This window comes from Notolepis coatsorum (assembly GCF_963971535.1).
Source record: "Notolepis coatsorum genome assembly, chromosome: 8".
Classification (NCBI taxonomy): domain Eukaryota; kingdom Metazoa; phylum Chordata; class Actinopteri; order Aulopiformes; family Paralepididae; genus Notolepis; species Notolepis coatsorum.
This window is the reverse complement of record NC_140172.1, coordinates 96,919,891-96,940,264: the sequence shown is the minus strand read 5'-3', so window position 1 is coordinate 96,940,264 and position 20,374 is coordinate 96,919,891. Positions and strand designations below refer to the sequence as shown.

Sequence of the window (20,374 nt, the reverse complement as noted above, 5' to 3'; positions counted from 1 at the left end):
ACATCATGACACATCAGTGTATGATGCTACAATAACGAATGCCGTTATTGGTAATCAATAATCAGAAACAACGTCCCCCGCCCCCCCCCCCCCCCCCCCCCCCATTTCATGCATTCATGGTGGAACATGATACCGATCATATGCATTTTGATTTTAAACCTATTCATCATATAAAATGGGAACGTATTGATGAAAAAATTATTTAGAGTGGTGATTTTTGGCTGGTGAAAATGCTGAGTGGCTAGTGACTTTGGAAAACCACTAGCCACAGTGGCTAGTGAGCCAAAAAGTTAATGTCAAGCCCTGGGCACAACGCAACGCAATGTGCTCATTTGATCCTCTCTGAGAAGAGCAAGGGTTAATGTGCCTGTTGGGCACAGTTCTGCCTCACGCTACTGCACCTACAGTACTCTCGTCAGAGAAGTATCAGGGCTTCATGGCAATGATGTCAATATTGTCAGTGGCCTGCTTTTGGTACCAGCCTGCAGAACTAAAATGAGCCTCAAGAAGATTAATGGGAGCTTTGAAAAGGTTCCGCCCTAAGATTAGCCGATGTGCCTTATATCAATCTGTCAGTGCAAGTGATCCATCAGTCTCATGATGAATGAAATCTGTGCTTTTGGTTGTCATGCTTGTCTCCCTTTTCTCCCATGGATGCTAATGCGGTTATTTGCCCAGTGTTGTCGATGGTGTTTGCTCATAATCCATTTCTGTCCCGTCGCGACGGAAGGATTGTAACTTGACGGTTGCCAAATTATTTGGCAAATTCCTACTGTATGAATAAAAGAGCTTATTCTAGCTGGCAGACATTTTCACGCCGCAGTCATGGACAACGTGATTATGTACACAAGCAGTGTGTGTATATGGGATCCAGGCCCCATGTGCTGGGGAGAGTGGTTGTATGTAAACATATGCTGGGTGGCCCTGTGTGTGTGTGTGTGTGCGTGCGTGCCTGCCTGCCTGCCTGCCTGCCTGCCTGCCTGCCTGCCTGCCTGCCTGCCTGCCTTCCTGCCTCATCCAGTCTGGGTTTCTAAATGCACAATGTCACTAACTAACTAACTAACTCACTCACTCACTCACTCACTCACTCACTCACTCACTCACTCACTCACTCACTCACTCACTCACTCACTCACTCACTCACTCACGGTTAGCCACTCTGCCCCTAGTGGCAGCTCACATGCACAGCACTTCCAATCCATGACACAATGACACGGTGTGTCCTTGTTTAGAAGTTATATTAGTACAACATGAGCCAACACTTTACATGTTACAATGGCTACTTCGAAGCGGGAGTACCAGATAGCATAGTTACAATGGCTACTTCGAAGCGGGAGTACCAGATAGCATAGTTACAATGGCTACTTCGAAGCGGGAGTACCATATAGCATAGTTACAATGGCTACTTCGAAGCGTGAATACCAGATAGCATAGTTACAATGGCTACTTCGAAGCGGGAGTACCAGATAGCATAGTTACAATGGCTACTTCGAAGCGTGAATACCAGATAGCGTAGCTACAATGGCTACTGTGAAGCTGGAGTACCAGATAGCATAGCTACAATGGCTACTTCGAAGCTGGAGTACCAGATAGCATAGCTACAATGGCTACTTCGAAGCTGGAGTACCAGATAGCATAGCTACAATGGCTACTTCGAAGCGGGAGTACCACATAGCGTAGTTACAATGGCTACTTCGAAGCGTGTGTACCAGATAGCGTAGCTACAATGGCTACTTCGAAGCGGGAGTACCAGATAGCCTTAGCTACAATGGCTACTTCGAAGCTGGAGTACCACATAGCGTAGTTACAATGGCTACTTCGAAGCGTGTGTACCAGATAGCGTAGCTACAATGGCTACTTCAAAGCGGGAGTACCACATAGCGTAGTTACAATGGCTACTTCGAAGCGTGTGTACCAGATAGCGTAGCTACAATGGCTACTTCGAAGCGGGAGTACCAGATAGCCTTAGCTACAATGGCTACTTCGAAGCTGGAGTACCACATAGCGTAGTTACAATGGCTACTTCGAAGCGTGTGTACCAGATAGCGTAGCTACAATGGCTACTTCAAAGCGGGAGTAACAGATAGCTTAGCTACAATGGCTACTTTGAAGCGGAAGTACCAGATAGCGTAGCTACAATGGCTACTTCGAAGTGGGAGTACCAAATAGCGTAGCTACAATGGCTACTTCAAAGCGGGAGTAACAGATAGCGTAGCTACAATGGCTACTTTGAAGCAGGAGTACCAGATAGCGTAGCTACAATGGCTACTGTGTTTGATACTTGTAAATATTTGATGCTAGCTAGTTTGCCAGAGTGAGCCGTATTGTTTGGTTTGTATTGGTTTGATTCTCAAACATGACCGTATTTGACAGAGCACATTTGTTCAGCCGTCAGAAGGGATTTCGGCTGCTGGGAACACTGGGCCTCTCAGGGGGTCAAACAGGCATCAGGGACCGTCTGTAGTCTGTAGAAATAATGAAGCAGACAGTGTTACTTTACAGGGAGGGCAGAGAATGGCAAGATTGAAATAGATACAGAAGGAGGGTTAAATGAGGTCGGGAGTGAAAGAGCTCAGCGGTGCATAAAAGAGAGGGACAGAGAATGGGCCGGAGGGGGGGCAGGGTTAGCGGGGGTATGGAAGTGAGCAGGGATTGGTGAAAGACATAAAGAAAAAAACAGTAAGAGAGCGGGAGAGAGGAAAGCCAGAGAGAGAGAGAGAGAGAGAGAGAGAGAGAGAGAGAGAGAGAGAGAGAGAGAGAGAGAGAGAGAGAGAGAGAGAGAGAGAGAGAGAGAGAGAGAGAGAGAGAGAGAGAGAGAGAGAGAGAGAGAGAGGTCCACCAGTCAGAGGAGGGAGGACGTTGCTTCTCCTCTACTGGCATGTGCCATCTCCGCTGATGAGCGCACAGCTGAAGCCCATCTGCGGAGCCCTCCTGTCAGCCTTCCAAGCCTGTCACGCCACACTTACCGTACACACCACACACACACTGGACTGACACACAAACACACACACACACACATGCTGGACTGACACACATGCTGCACACACTGCACCGTGAAGGAGAAAGAGAGAGAGATAGAGAAATAAAGAGAAACGGTAGCAAGCTCAGCGGACAGACTTGGACAGAGAAAAAGAGAGAGAGAACCAGCTGAACGCAGGATAACCCAAACCAACAGGATAAAGAAACTAAAACACTTGCTGTTTTTTTGGGGTATTTTTTTTTCTCCTCGCGCCACAGTACATTCAAGTCTATTGTGGTTGTTGAGGAAGCTGTGACTTTCCAACCAGCACGCTGAATCCACCGGGGACCGACGGGATATCAAGGATGATCAAGTCCAGTTGGTTTTACGTCAAGTTCAAATACAACGAGAAGGTATGTGTCAACGTGCCGCCAGGTATCTTTTCCTTCCGACGCCTCTAAATCCTCTCTGAGGAGGAACCTCCACCTGACAGAGATATATAGACTGTCCGACTGCGTGATCAGTAATCCATGGAAATATTGTATTGCTTAGTTGTATGTTAGGTTAGGTTTACTTTATTTGTTCAAGGGGGACAGTGTACATTAATAAACATTTTAAAAACGTAAATGCACCCAATTGTTGCCAAAAAGGCACATTTCCATTGGTATAGTCCCCCTGCCAGAAGGTACAGGCTAAAATCATATGTAAAAAAGAGTTAGCAATACAAACAGAATACAAGCGAGATGAATAACATTACAATAAAAACAAAAACAAAAGCACATAATATAGTAGGAAATAAGATATGGATACAGGGCACAATACAGTCATGGACACAAGGACAGAGCACATCATGACAGATTAGATGGCCCAGGCATAGACAAACGCACAATATCCACACACTGCACACACACACACACACACACACACACACACACACACACACACACACACACACACACACACACACACACACACACACACACACACACACACACACACGCATGTGGCCATACTATATACCGTACAGCCTGGATATGACCCTGTATGTGCTTCTATCTGTTTTCACAGCACAGTTTATGTACATTGGCCTAATCCTAGGAGGAGTGGAAAGGGGTTTGTGTACTGTAGTGTAGTCTCACCCATGAGAATGTTGTTGGCTTCTAATAATGTTTAATTACACAGCATGCTAATGCACTGCACGTCATTTTGTTTGATAGTTCAAGTTTCTTTATTAGTTGTCATACAGAAGTACAGAATACTTTTATACAAAATGCTTATTTCTGTTACGCTCCAGAGACTGTGCTAGACAAAAATAGATAAGTATCAAATAAAAATAAGTATAGCAAGTAAAAAATAGAAGTCACGTATGTAGACACAAGTGTTCAGTATGTACATATGTACAATGTTCAATGCAGAGTAGAAGTAACTGAGTTACCATACAATATACTATACAATATACTAATATACAATATACTATATAGTGCAAAGCAGAAATGGGATGAGGTACAATTTAGGTACAATTTACAGTAAGGTGTAATGAGGTATGGGTTGTAGTGCAAATTCTTTACCAATAAATATAAAGTGTGTTTAGGTGTTCTAAAGTGTGTAAAGTGGGTGCTGCAGTGAGTTGTTTGTTTAAAGTGAGTGTGTGCGTGTGTATGTGTGTGCTGTGAGTGCATTTGATGGTTGTTACGTTATTGTTCGTTGAGCATCCTGATGGCCTGGGGAATGGGGATAGAAGCTTCTTCTGAGTCTCTCTGTGCTTGCCATGAGACTCCGGTATCGCTTGCCTGACCGCAGCAGTTCAAAGAGGCAGTTGTTTGGGTGGCTGGAGTCTTTGATAATTCTCTTAGCCTTACCCATGCAGTATTTTCATATTTCATAATTAGCACACTTTCCGGTGTGTTCCGGGTCAGTGAGAGTTCTTCTATTTTCTCTTGCTCGTATTCATCACTCGTCTTTTTTTATTTTGAAGCTATTCAAGGGCGGAGCATTTCTTGTGCATTTGTACTTTTTAAGTTTGCAAATTAAATTAGAAACATTTTGCGGATGACATTATGGCATATTAATATACACAGGCCACATGCAGGATGGACTGGCAGGTGCTACTTTTTTAGTTTTATTTGATTTATTAATGTATGCCTGTTAGCAGTATAGAGTTAACCTCCACAACAGTCTAAACAAACACAAACATAATATTAAACATCATTTGGACGTGAATTCTAAGAGCGGGAATACCCCACCAGCTGTAGTGTTAGTAAACCTTTACTAAAAAAAAAAAAAACATTAACATTCTGTTTACCATTACAATTACAAAAATAACCTGTTGTATTAGTTAGATTATGAGTATCTAAAGTTTAAACTAAAGCATGAAAACCAGGCGTGTAAGATATAGGGGCTGCATCACCGGCCACCTACCATCTCAAGATTAATTTCTCTGCCTTTTTTTTTTTTTTTTTCATAGTGAGAGACTGTGAGAGATTGTAGCCAGCTGTAATAAAATTCAGAGCTACGTTATTGCTCTGCCCTGCTGCTATTTCATGCCATTTATATTTTTTATTATTTTTTATTAATTTTATATTCTATTTTCATCCTATTATTTTCCATTATATTCTTACTTCAACTCTGCTGTTGCTGCTGCAAGGTCATACTTTCACTCTGCTGTGTAAGGTATTATGGCATGTGAGGAAGGAAGGAAGGAAGGAAGGAAGGAAGGAAGGAAGGAAGGAAGGAAGGAAGGAAGGAAGGAAGGAAGGAAGGAAGGAAGGAAGGAAGGAAGGAAGGAAGGAAGGAAGGAAGGAAGGAAGGAAGGAAGGAAGGAAGGAAGGAAGGAAGGACGGAAATAGAAAGACGGAAAAAGAAAGAAAGACCACTATTGTATCCTCTTCACCTTATTTGCAGTTCAAGCCAGGGGTTGGGTTAACTGTCCTCTGTGATCAGCACCTCTGTCTCAAAGAGGGAAGGAAGCTTCTTGAGGCATTTTATGCCCACCTTTGTTTAGCTCTAAATACAGTCACATACAGTACGATATTCCTAGTGAAACAGTATGTTTTCACGTTTCTACCTCCAATGGAATTGCGTTCTGAGCCCCCTGCTGTATTCACTGTACACACATGACTGTGTGGCCAGGTTCAGCTCCAACTCCATAGTGAAGTTTGCGGACGACACGCGGTGGTGGGGCTGATCTCTAACAATGACGAGAAGGCCTATCGGGAGGAGGTTGATGAACTGACAGGCTGGTGCCGGGATAACAGCCTACTCCTGAACATTGGTAAAACCACTGTTGTGACACACGCCACTGCGGATAAATGGGGCTATCGTGGACAGGGTGAGCAGTTTCAAGTACCTGGGAGGACTGGGAGTCCACATCACCTGACATGGTCAACACATATAGATTCTGTGGTGAAAAAGGTGAAACAGCGCCTCTATCACCTGAGACAGTTTTAAGGAAGTTCAGAGTATCGGGGAAGATACTCCACTCCTTCTATTCCGGGGCTGTAGAGAGTATTCACTGCCTGGTTTGGAAACAGCACGGCACAGGACAGGAAGGCCTTCCAGAGAGTGGTGCACTCAGCAGAGCGTACCACAGGTATTGCACTACCACCCCTGCAGGACTTATATAACAGGAGGTGCAAATCCAGAGCCTGCAGAATAATGAAAGACCCCCACCACCCCAACAACAGGCTGTTCAAGCTGCTGCGGTCAGGCAAGCGCCTATGTACATGTACACACGCTACGAGCACAGAGAGACTCTGGCTCAGCTTCTTCCCCCAGGCCATCAGAAGACTGAACACTGAACTCTCCACTCACAAGTACACATGAGCACACACACAACACACATGCTGCAACCACTTTAAACAATCACTTTAAACAAAATGTCACTTTAAACTAAATGGAAAAGTCACTTTAAAGGAATGAAGAATATAAAAGTCACTTTAAGGAAAGAACAGATGTGGTTCTTTTTTTTTTTTAAACTTTGACCAGACAGCTGGTTCTTTTTAGCGTTTATCGCTTTTTCTGGTCAAGCATGACCGACAGAAACAGGTTGAATGGGATATAGAGTAGGGGAAGACACTCTGAGAAGATACCGCGAGTCCGGGAGTCGAACTCGTGTACCCCAGATCCGTGACGCGCACGGTTGTCCCCGACGCCGAAATAGCGCAGAGATACGCGGTGAGCTACTGGAGCTCCCCTCAGACAGATGTGGTTCTTGTATATTATAGTTTAGATATAGTAAGTAAAACATAATGACAGAGTTAAAATTGTATATTGTATAGTAGTGTACATAGGAACCAGTGCCTTCTCAGGAATTTAGCATGTCTATTTTTATCATGCACATCTTATGTCTTACCTGTTTTTTTTCCTATGTCTATTTTATTATTGTATTATCGCACAATCAATGCAGGCATGACCACCCACATTTCACTGTATGCCCTAGTACAGTGATTCCCAACCAGGGGGCGCAGGGGGTCCGCCAGACCACAGATGATTTGAGTTTTTTTTTTTCTTTTTTTTTCAGATAAATATTTAATTAGCATATTTTTATCATCAGAAGCATGAATAGTCTCTCCACTACAATAAAAAATAAAGATAAATAAATAAACATCTAGACATGATTTTTGAACGTTAACAGTAGGCTACCGGGTAGCCGCTAAAACGCGAATCAGTTGACTATATCACTTTCCGTAGCTAGCCTAGCACGCTAGTTAACTTTCTCGGCTCGTCTGCAGTCAGCCGCCAGAGGCAAAAATGTGTGACAAACGAAAAGGAGATAACGGCAGCTCATCTGCAAAAAAAGTTAGGACCTACAGCAATCGCGAAAATTACATCACCATGGGCTTCACTGAGGGACCAGACAAACGACCTGAGTGTGTGATTTGTGGAGAAAAGTTGGCAAACTCGAGCCTGAAGCCCAGCAAGCTGAAGAGACATCAGGCGTAGGAGGAAAGAACAGTCTCTCAAGGCGAACAAGCCCGTTGATGTTAGAGTAGCGTGGAGCAGGGGTGGCAGTGATTTACAGAAGGCTACCGAAGCCTCCTTTGAGTGTTCGCTTTAAATTGCAAAAGCAAAGAAACCGCACAATATTGGCGAGCAGCTCATCAAACCAGCCTGCATCAAAATGGTTTAGAAACTGTGCGGCCCACAGGTGGCGGATAAACTAAAATCAGTACCACTCTCGAACAATGTAGCGAAAGACCGAATTGATAAGATGTCAAGTGATTGCGAGCAGCAGCTGTCAGAAAAGCTTAGAAAGGGTCCATTTGCCATATAACTTGATGAAACTACAACTGTCGCAGACAAGGCTGTGCTCATCGTTTATGTGCAGTATATCAAAAATGAGGATCTGAAGCAGGACATCCACATGTCAGTCAACCTTACTACCACCACTCGAGGTGAGGATATTTTTACTGCAGTGGATTCTTACTTCATTTAACATAAATGCAAACCGTTCACCATTAGGGCCTGATTTGAGAGGATGAATACAGGATTTGAATATTGGCCAACATTTTGAAATACATATGGTGCAATATGAGATTTGTTGATTGAAGGCACAAGTCAAAGAAGCATAGTGGGTCTAATTATGATGCATATGCCTGTGTATAAGCAGTTTGTTATTAAAATGACAAAAAAAAGTATTAAAATGACCAAAGAAAAGTATTTTATGGTATTTTATTAGGAGGGGGGTCCAGGAATTTCATCAGAGATGTTTGGGGGTCCCTGGGGGAAAAAAGGTTGGGAACCCCTGCCCTAGTATGTATGTGACAAATAAACCTCTTGATTCTAGTGTAGGATATTGTGGATATCATGAAGAATGTGCTCAGTCAACCGAGATCCAGTTAATAAGGCTTATCATCCACATTATCATCAGTGACTAAATGGATCATATTTGGGCAGTCAGGGAAAGAGCAAAACTCAGTGCAAGTCAAGCCCACTGAAAGACATTGGCATTTGCTGGCATCATTGCAGTTTCCATCTTTACAGTACAGGTGGGTGATGTCTCGAACTTCCTTAGGGCTTAGGTGCTTTCTGGAACATCACAGGTTCAATGCTCCCATCTTCTCTGAGCCTCCACCCTCTACCAACTGGGTTCCAGAGAAGAGGCTTGGCCAGATGGCTGTGACGCCACACTGCTGTTTGGTACAAGGCTCTCAACACATGTTGCTGGAAGGCATCTTCTGTTGGGGGTAGATTTGCAGCTGATGAATCTGTGGTAGATGCTAGTGTGTACCTCAGCTCATCCAGGTTGGTGCAAGGATGTCCATTCTCCATTTTATGTTGGCCATACAGGAGGGCATACTGTGTTCTCTGAAGAGATTCTCTATGGCCCTGTATGTAGTTGCTGACAAAGCTACATAGAGCAGCCTTGTGCCCACTGATCCTCAGGTATTTTCTGTAGTTAGGAACACTTGATTGTCCTGTGATAATATGTGTTGATCTGCTGGTTTGGATGGCGCCTCTTCTTTGCCTTTCAAGGTATAATGTGGATGAGTGACGGTGATGTGTTGCTAGAATCAAGAATCAAGAGGTTTATTTGTCACATACATACCAGGGCATACAGTCAAATGTGGGTGGTCATGCCCGCATCGATTGTGCAATAATACAATAATAAAATAGACATAGGAAAAAAAACAGGTAAGACATAAGATGTGCATGATAAAAATAGACATGCGTGTGTGTGTGTGTGTGTGTGTGTGTGTGTGTGTGTGTGTGTGTGTGTGTGTGTGTGTGTGTGTGTGTGTGTGTGTGTGTGTGTGTGTGTGTGTGTGTGTGTGTGTGTGTGTGTGTGTGTGTGTGTGTGTGTGTGTGTGTGTGTGTGTGTGTGTGTGTGTGTGTGTGTGTGTGTGTGTGTGTGGAGAATTCAGTGTTCTGATGGCCTGGGGGAAGAAGCTGAACCGGAGTCTCTCTGTTCTTGCAGCATGTGACCATAGGCGCTTGCCTGACCGCAGCAGCTTGAACAGGCTGTTGTTGGGGTGGTGAGGGTCTTTCATAATTCTGCAGGCTCTGGATTTGCACCTCCTGTTATATTTTATATTATAAGTCCTGCAGGGGTGGTAGTGCAATACCCGTAGTACGCTCTGCTGAGTGCACCACTCTCTGGAGGGCCTTCTTGTCCTGTGCCTTGCTGTTTCCAAACCAGACAGTGATGTTTCCAGTCAGAATGCTCTCTATAGCCCCGGAATAGAAGGAGTGGAGTATCTTCCCTGATACTCTGAACTTCCTTAAAACTGTCTCAGGTGATAGAGGCGCTGATTCGCCTTTTTCACCACAGAATCTATGTGTTGACCATGTCAGGTCCTCTGTGATGTGGACTCCCAGGTACTTGAAACTGCTCACCCTGTCCACGATAGCCCCATTTATCCGCAGTGACATGTGTGTCCCCTGCTGTATTCTCCTAAAATCCACGATCAGCTCTTTGGTTTTACCAATGTAGGCTGTTATAATAATAATAATTAATTTAATTTATATAGCGCTTCTCAATAACCCGAAGTCGCTGACAATAGTCGGGAGCAAGAGTACAAACAAAGAAACAAAAGCAAAGAAACAAAAACAAAGAAACAAGAACAAAAGGAACATGAGACCATGGTGGGAACAGGGAAGACAGCATGATAGCACAAAAAAAAAAAGAAGACTGGAGACAGGTTGGAGGGGGGGGGGGGGGGGGGGTTATGGGTGGGGGGAGTTGAAGGCAAGGGAGAACAGGTGGGTTTTGAGGCGAGCTTTGAAGGTGGAGAGTGTAGGGGAGTCTCTGATGGACTGGGGGAGGGAGTTCCAGAGTCGGGGTGCAGTACGAGAGAAGGCCCGATCACCAACGTTTTTAAGCTTGGATGTCGGGACAGTGAGGGAGGCAGTGGAGGAGGACCGGAGGGAACGGGTGGGGCGGTAGGGAAGAAGGAGATCAGTCAGGTAGGGGGGGGCCAGGCTGTGGAGGGCTTTGAAGGTGAGGAGTAGTGTTTTAAAGTTTATGCAGTGTTTGATCGGGAGCCAGTGGAGGGAGTGGAGGACAGGAGTGATGTGTTCGCAGGACCAGGTGTTAGTGAGGAGGCGGGCGGCTGAATTTTGGACCATTTGCAGTTTATGGAGGGAGCGGGAGGTGATACCAGTGAGGAGGGAGTTGCAGTAGTCCAGGCGGGAGGAGATGAAGGCGTGAATGAGGGATTCAGCAGCAGGGGGGGAGAGGCAGTGACGGATTTTTGCAATGTTGCGGAGGTGGAAGTAGGATATTTTTACGATGGAGCAGACGTGGGGGTCAAATGAGATTATCCCGGCACCAGCGTGCCAGTTCATCAACCTCCTCCCGATAGGCCTTCTCGTCATTGTTAGAGATCAGCCCCACCACCATGTGTTGTCCGCAAACTTCACTATGGAGTTGGAGCTGAGCCTGGCCACGCAGTCATGTGTGTACAGTGAATACAGCAGGGGGCTCAGAACGCAGTAGATTGAAATAAAGGTGTTCTATTTCTATCTCAACCTGATTCAATTGGATCTTTGTTTCCATATGAAGTATCATAAAATGTATCATATGAAATGTATAATTTATTAAATGTATCATAAATATATTAACATTATAGACCAGAACATTACCTCAAGTGACTTTACTTTGCAGTAACATTGAATTTGTCAACATGCTTCATTGCTTCTCACCACTGATAATGGGCTTTGGACTGAAGACTTCATTATGTCAATATTTCATTTTCTTTAATTTAGGACATTTACTGATGTAACTCCCTGACCATGCATGCTATATTTACACATGTGGTATTGCTGGATTCAGCACCACCACACCTTTCCGAAAAAGCCCTCATCTGTGTTTCTATGACAATCCATGGCAGAGCATACTACAAACTAAATGAGAACATTCTGCATATATATAAATTTTTAACATTTCCGCTTATTTTAAGTAATAATAATAATAATAACTTTATTTGTATAGCACTTTTCATACAGAGGTTGCAGTTCAAAGTGCTTCACAACAGTAAAAAATACAGGCATAAGCGAGCATAAAAAGATAGACAGGTAGAATCACAGTGTTTCACATTAGGATCTAGCATCCCAATAGGCTCTCCGCTTACAGTTTTCAGTAACACAAATAGTAAAAATAGTTTAAAATGATTCAGTTTAAAAATAGTAAAAATAAATTATAAAATAGAACGGACATAAAAAATACAGGCATGAGCGAGCATAGCAAGATATGGCAAATCACAGTGTTTCACATTAGGATCTAGCATCCTAATAGGCTCTCTATTCAGTAATACTCCTGTAATTCCCAACATACTTCCCAGTACATATTGCTGTAACTTTAGTGATATTAGATCACAGGGACACGAACCCACACTGTAACTTTAGTGATACTAGATCACAGGGACTCGAACCCACACTGTAACTTTAGTGATACTAGATCACAGGGACTCGAACCCACACTGTAACTTTAGTGATACTAGATCACAGGGACTCGAACCCACACTGTAACTTTAGTGATACTAGATCACAGGGACACGAACCCACACTGTAACTTTAGTGATACTAGATCACAGGGACTCGAACCCACACTGTAACTTTAGTGATACTAGATCACAGGGACTCGAACCCACACTGTAACTTTAGTGATATTAGATCACAGGGACTCGAACCCATACTAAATAGTGGGACCTATTGCATGAACAAATAATCACAGTGTTTCACATTTGGATCTAGCAAATAATAAAAAATAGTTTAAAATGATTCAGTTTAAAAATAGTCATCAGTAAGAAGTAAAAAGTGCAATAACCGACACATGAATTTGATAGGCAGTGTATAAGAGTAGGCAGGGTAAGAATAATGCAGGTAAATACAAGTTGTGTCAGGATATCCCTGATGTTTCCTCTTGCCACTAGGTGGTAGCAGATATCTATCAGTGAAATGCCTGAGCAAAGAGATAGGTTTTATGCTGTCTTTTAAAGATGTCTAGCGAGTTGGCTTCCCTGATGTTTTGGGGTAGTTTGTTCCATAGTTTTGGGGCATAGTTGATAAAGGCTGCATTACCGATCCTCTTTTGACTGCTTCTGGGAGCCTCTAGTAGTCCAGCAGCTGATGATCGCAGTGTTCTTGCTGGTGTGTAATTTATTAGAGTGTTGGCGATGTAGCTAGGTCCCTGTCCATTTAGAGCTTTGTATGTAAGGAGAAGGACCTTAAAGTCAATTCTAAATGTTACAGGAAGCCAGTGTAAAGCGGCTAAGACTGGACTAATGTGCTCTCTCCTTTTGGTTCTAGTTAGCAGTCGGGCTGCAGAGTTTTGGATTAGCTGAAGCCTCTCTGTGGTTTTCTTAGGGAGACCTGTGAAAAGTGCATTACAGTAGTCTAACCGGCTAGATATGAATGCATGAATTAGCTTCTCAGCATCGTTCTGATTAATAAATGGTCGTACTTTTGCTATATTTCTGAGATGGAAGAACGATGTTTTCGTCACTTTGCTAATATGAGAATTGAAGTTCAGTTCTGAATCTATGATAACCCCAAGACTAGTGACCTCAGATTTGATCCAAGGGGTTAGTCCCCCCAGGTTCTTTATTAATGTTTCTTTTTTAGTTTTGGAGCCGATAATTAGAATTTCAGTTTTGTTCTCGTTTAGTTTCAGGAAGTTCTTACTCATCCATTTATTTATTGCCAGTAAGCAGTCTGTAATGGAGCTAATCGCTGTATCATTTGGTTCAGCAGATATGTACAGTTGTGTATCATCCGCATAGCTATGGAAATCTACATTATGTTCTCTGATGATATCACCCAGCGGTAACATGTAAAGGGAGAAGAGTAAAGGACCTAAGCAACTCCCTTGTGCAACTCCATAGTTGTTGTCGTATATATCAGACATGTGATCTCCTAGTTTAACAGTATGTGTATGTGTACATAGGTATATATTTCCTACATGCATAAATATATTCACATCCAGGTGCTTCTATTAGGTTAAGCAACTGTCTGACCGCTAGCATGTCAAGTTTGAAAGCTCTTGGAGCTTGTATTATTAATCTACATGAGTTTATATGTCTCAACTCCCATATGGCCAGGCTATATTTAGGTTATTTTTTCCTTTGGGGGTGTATAACAATATCTATCAATTTAACTATTTTTGCAGTAAAATATTTTCATACAAGAATACTATTTCATATGTAGTGGGAGACCTTAGAGATGAGGAAAAACATGCTTGTGTTTTTTATTACCTCCGGTAGGGGTATCTCAAAAACTAAAGCCCTTTTTGACAGTTTGTCACAGCACTACTGCACACCTGATAATGTCAACACAACGTACCTGATAATGTCAACACAACTTACCTGATAATGTCAGGACAACTTACCTGATAATGTCAATAACTTACCTGATAATGTCAACACAACTTACCTGATAATGTCAACACAACTTACCTGATAATGTCACAACAATTTACCTGATAATGTCAGCACAACTTACCTGATAATGTCAACACAACTTACCTGATAATGTCAACACAACTTACCTGATAATGTCACGACAACTTACCTGATAATGTCACGACAACTTACCTGATAATGTCAACACAACTTACCTGATAATGTCAACACAACTTACCTGATAATGTCAGGACAACTTACCTGATAATGTCAACACAACTTACCTGATAATGTCAACACAACTTACCTGATAATGCCAACACAACTTACCTGATAATGTCAGCACAGTGAACCAGCTGTGACATCGCGGATTCAGGATTATCCTTCACCAAAGGGAAAACAGTCCTGCGACGTCACATGCGTATCACACAGTAATGTTACAGCAAACGTAACCGTTTGTTAGGATACACAAGGAAACGCATATCTGTGAAATAAACAACATTTTGGAAGATTCATCTTGATACGTTTTGTTTCAGTAAAAGTATTCCACATGCACCGATTGGTTCTAATCTAATCTTCCTGGAGGCATATTCTACACAAGCAATGTCCATGCTTCCTGAAACAACATCCGCTATCTCCTCTCCTCTCCTCTCCTCTCCTCTCCTCTCCTCTCCTCTCCTCTCCTCTCCTCTCCTCTCCTCTCCTCTCCTCTCCTCTCCTTATCACAGATGATTTGGCAGTCAATATACAGGACAAGGGAGGTCCCGTATGTGGGACAAAACCAATTTACTTTTCAGTTGGCAACCCTAGGCATGACCCTCTCCTGTGGTGAGGCACAGTGATGACGTTTTAATGCAAAGTGATACTCGTCTTCTGAACCTTAGATCCTATCTTCAGCGTAATGGGATTAGGCCTGTCTGATAGATGCTACTCATTGGGTGCTGCCCCACACAGTGTGCATATGGGATTACACTGTGAAAACCTAGTCTAGAGCCAGCCCTTATCACTTTGCCCAACTGCCCTCCGCACGGCTGATGAGGAGGGCTACAGTTACTGATATGTCAGTCATTCAGCCAGCTAGCCAGTCAGTCAGTCACCCAGTCTTTTCAGCTAGCTAGCCAGTTAGCCACCTTGTCAGTCACCCATCGTTGTGCGCTGACTAACAGCTGAGGTGGTGACCTGCAGGCTGATGAGGTTCTGCTGGCAGTGTCCTGCTAAATCAATAGAGCTATCTCGTTGTGTAAAACACTGGGACGGTTAGCAGTGTTTACCGTGGCTTATATCTGTCCTCCTCCTTATTGTACATTAGCATAAAACTGTGTTGCTTGACGAATAGGTGGAACTGTGCCAAGTAGTGTATCTCTGCGGAGCTGAGGGCTCCTTTTCTGTCTGGTCTGCCATTTTGTGTGTGAGCAGAATAATATATGGCCTTTCTCTTGTAGTCTAATGTCCACTAATGTCCTAGTTTGGTGGGTTCACTGAAGAAAAAGACCCAGATAGCAAACTGACATAGAAACAACATTGGATCAATGTTAAAGTGTCAGTGTAAATAACATGTATAATATATATGTGTTATATTATATGTTATGAGACAGTTATAACATATAATATATATAATACAGTTATACTATATAGTTCAATGTTATATAACATTGAACTAGAGCTGAAATGTAGTTGTCAACATTAATTCAATGTTGATTCGAAAATGTAATTTTCGTCCTCAACCAAAACTGATGTAATTTCAAAGTTGAATCAATGTCACTTTGCTATCTGCCAGGGACAGCTCTGTCACCTTAACTCATTATGTTACCTATATGAACAAACCTTTTGCAGCCTCAAAAGTCAAAACGTCATGAGACTCATGTCACCTGCCATCAGCCCTTCTGTCAAAGACTCAGGAATATGTTTCAGAAAGACAAAAGAAAATATAAAATAAATCAGGCCATGCTGAGATCATGGTTCATGCCTTTAAATCAATTCTTCACTTTGATACAACATTTTCATTGTCCAGTCAGAACACCTTGATATAATATATATATATATAATAAATATATAATATATTATGACTCCATGAACATATACAGTATAATATATATATATATAAAAACTAAAAGGAGAATACATTCAAGAGAAAGAAGGGACCGCACACTCCTCAGGACTTGTTTTTGCTTTTTTAGTGCAATAAAAAAGCAAAAACAAGTCCTGAGGAGTGTGCGGTCCCTTCTTTCTCTTGAAGGTATTCTCCTTTTAGTTTTTATATATCTCTCTATGATATTTCAAAAAAAAAAATGCAAATAAACATGAACATACTCAAAGCTAATGGTCAGCAGTTCTCTGTGTACCCAGCCGGTGGAAACCATATGGGAAAATGTATATTAGTGTAGCGTGATCCAATCTGCGTTGTGTCTGGTGTGGTGTAGAAGTAGACTCCGACAACGGTACTCAATTGACATCTGGTTTTATTGGTGATCTGTTATCGAACCAAAAACAGCACAACAACATGGTGGTGAGCTACCGTCATAGCCGGTGGAATCCACCTCCGTTCTCCTTCACGTTAAACTCAAAGAGCCTCGCGCACACTCAAAACAGTGCGCCATCCACAGTTACAGCAATTGTTGGCTACTACCAAATACATGTAACTCAATACAAGTCAAACTCAGCAAAAACATATGAAATAATATGAAATGAAAGACAGTGTGTAAGCATTAATTAAACCGAAATACAAAAACAACAGTTCATACCTGTTATCGAACCAAAAACAGCACAACAACATGGTGGTGAGCTACCGTCATAGCCGGTGGAATCCACCTGTTATTGTTAACAGAATACGAGTTAGCACACGACGGTACTATGGCTGTTTTACACAGGGCGAATTAATGTCATCACACACAGGACAATTCCAGTACCAAAACCAAAACATAAATCAATTTTACAATTTATACATAGCAATTCAACCACTTATTAGGTAACCGAAAGTGCATACCTCCGTTCTCCTTCACGTTAAACTCAAAGAGGCAGATCACTTCCGCCGGCGTTTCTCTTGCCGTCGAACCGGCTAAACCATTATTTACATTATTTAAAGTATTTACAATACAACAAATACTCAACTGGAAAGATGACCTATCCTCTCTAAACCCATTATAAAAGACCAAAAGGGATTTCGTTTGGAGAATCAGTAACTCAATATGAGGAAATTAATATAAACTAATAACCAAGACACCCCTCCAAAACACTCGAGTGAGCTCGGTCCACTTTGTTCCTTCAAAATAAGAGTGTTTCCGTCTTGACCTACTTATTTAAGATGAAAGATAAAAGTTTCTGTCCATGATCTAGCATAACAACTTCACTCTGCTACATTCACCCCTACTGTTTTATGCCAGATTATGGACATTGTTCCCTTCAATTAACTCAACAGCGCAAGTATAAACCAAAGAAATTGAAAATAAAAAAAAATATCACAATGAGTCAACGCGTCACATGTAACTCGGTGTATTCCCTTAATTCCAAACCTAGAAAATAGGTTGACCAGCTCAAAAGCTATCCGATGAAGGATCAGGAAAAATAAAGGGTAGCTAATCCCTCATCTAACCATAGAAAAAAAACATGCCATGTACATATTTATACCATGGAATACACCAAACTTACTAAATAATGTCTAATGCAATAGACAACCATAACTACCAGTATGACTCAAAGAAAATCAAACAGCAAAATCAAAGAAAAAAAAAAAATATATAAATAAAAAGAATCACTAAAAAAAAAAAAAAATTGTGTCATCTTTTAAGATGACAGCAGAGCCCTGACTCTTTGTACAGCCATCGTCTGAATGAGCCTGTTAACTGGCCTGATGAACCTCCCCAGCCTAGTGTAAACCCCTTGAGGTACCCCAACTACACTCGGTATGACAGTGACAATGGCCGACTCAGGTTCACACACTGGAACAAGTAAGGATGAACTACAGGGGGCCTTCCCCGGAGCCATCATGTCCTCAGTGCCTGATTCCACAGTCGTCGTGTCTGACGACTGATCACTGTCCTGATAAACAATTACAGAGTATGACTCCTCTGATTCAACATCTGCATCTGGTCCCTCCATCCAAAAATGGCGTGGTTTCTTCAGTTTACACTCCTGCTCCCCACCATTATGTGTCTCAAGTGTAATTCTATGATGTTGATCACTACCCATACTTCCCACCTGCTCCTCTGCTGGCTCTGATACACCCGTCCCTGTCATGGTATCTACTACCCCCTCCACACTGGGCTCAGGAAGATGAGCAACCCACCGGGCAGTTCTCAGCTCATCCTGATCAGAATCATCTGTCATTTCCTCACTCGGAACAGTGCCAGGAATAGACACCTCAATCTCTGGCTCATCCCATGACGGCAGAGGCAGGAAATTGACGGGCATAATCAAATTCCTATGAACAGTCTTAATCCTCCCTGTGACAGGATGACGGATACTGTATATGTTCAGCACATTGTTTTTACACACTACAGTATAGACAGCACTCTCCCAGCGGTCAGCTAGCTTTTTCTTGCCTCGCTCCCCCTTATTTGCCAGTAAGACCCGATCCCCCTTCTCTACCGAGTGTCCCTTTAACTGTCTGTTATACACCTCAGCTTGCCTGGTCTGTTGCTTCTCAGCATGCTTTTGAGCAAGTGCCATTGCTTCCCTCAGATCCTTTCCCAGTGACTGGACATACTTATCCACATCCACCGTATCTCCATCCAAAAGGACACTCTCAAACATGACGTCGACAGGTAATCTTGGGGTGCGACCAAACATCAAAAAGAAGGGTGGGAGCTCTGTGGTCTCATGCACCGTGCAATTATAAGCAAACGTCAATGTGTTCAACATCTGAGGCCATTTCACCTTGGAACGAGGTGGCAAAGCACGGATCATATTACCTAAAGTGCGGTTTAGACGTTCTGCCTGTCCATTTCCCATAGGATGGTATGGCGTGGTATGGGATTTTTCAACCCCTGCCATCTGAAGCATCTCTGCTATGAGTGCACTCTCAAAATTAGCCCCTCTGTCGCTATGAATGCAGGCTGCAAAACCATAAACAGAAAAAAAATTATTCCAGAGCACTCTGGCCACTGTCTTGGCAGATTGATTGGGACACGGGTAAGCACATGCTAGTTTGGTAAAATGGTCAGTTATAACAAGCACATCAATGGACTTATTATTGGCATCCTCAGCCGACCAAAAGTCAATACACACCAACTCCAGCGGTGCAGTGGTGACTATAGATACCAGCGGAGCTCTAGCCTCAGGCTCCGGTGCTTTGCTCAGTACACATGTAGGGCGGCACGGTGGTGTAGTGGTTAACACTGTCGCCTCACAGCAAGAAGGTCCAGGGTTCGATTCCCGCTTGGGGACCAGGTTTCCATGATGCCAGGTACCCAGGTGGGGTATCTCCCAGGCCTTTCTGTGTGGAGTTTGCATGTTCTCCCCGTGCTCGCAAGGGTTTCCCCCCCGATAAGATAAACCCAATGGAAAAACATGCACAACAACAGATCGCTAACGCTGTGGCGTCCTTGACGAAGACGGACAGGAGCACTTGGATTGGTCCCCTGGCGCAGCTCACGTTGACGCCTGTCTGCTCCCGGCTGCCCTTGGGGGGGAAGGACGACGGGATGGGTTAATCGCAGAGACGAATCGCATCGGCGATTCTAAAGAGACAATGCATGCGTGTGTGTTCCGGTGTGTGTGCTAAAAAAACTAACCACTGTGTGTACCGCTAAAACATTGAGTGTCGTTGCATGCCGAATAAAGACCTCCGCAACAGGTCCTGCATTATTATTATATCTCTTACAATGACTCACATATTCTTTGACATCCTTTTCCATGGAGTTCCAATAGAAACGTTGTCTAGTGAGCCACAATGTGCGCTGCTGGCCCTGGTGACCAGCCTCATCATGTACCCCTTTCAGCACCTGTCCTCTCAGAGCGCTCGGTACAACATATTGAAAGACCTTCTTCTTACTCACAGCGTGTTTTGAAACACGGTACAACACTCCTCATTTGTTTGTGAGTTTTCCCCACTGTCTCAGTGTGCGGTTTGTTTCTTTTG

At 43.1% G+C, this 20,374-nt stretch overlaps 1 protein-coding gene across 1 annotated transcript in view; it reads left to right on the top strand.

The window, feature by feature from the left end:
• The first annotated feature begins 3,231 nt into the window (after positions 1-3,231).
• Positions 3,232-20,374, top strand: part of auts2a (activator of transcription and developmental regulator AUTS2 a) — a 537,648-nt gene continuing 520,505 nt past the window's right edge. Inside the window, exon 1 of the mRNA XM_084320130.1 lies at positions 3,232-3,372. Coding sequence (XP_084176256.1) covers positions 3,325-3,372 — 48 coding nt within the window. The 5' untranslated portion in view covers positions 3,232-3,324. The remainder of the gene's footprint in view (positions 3,373-20,374) is intronic.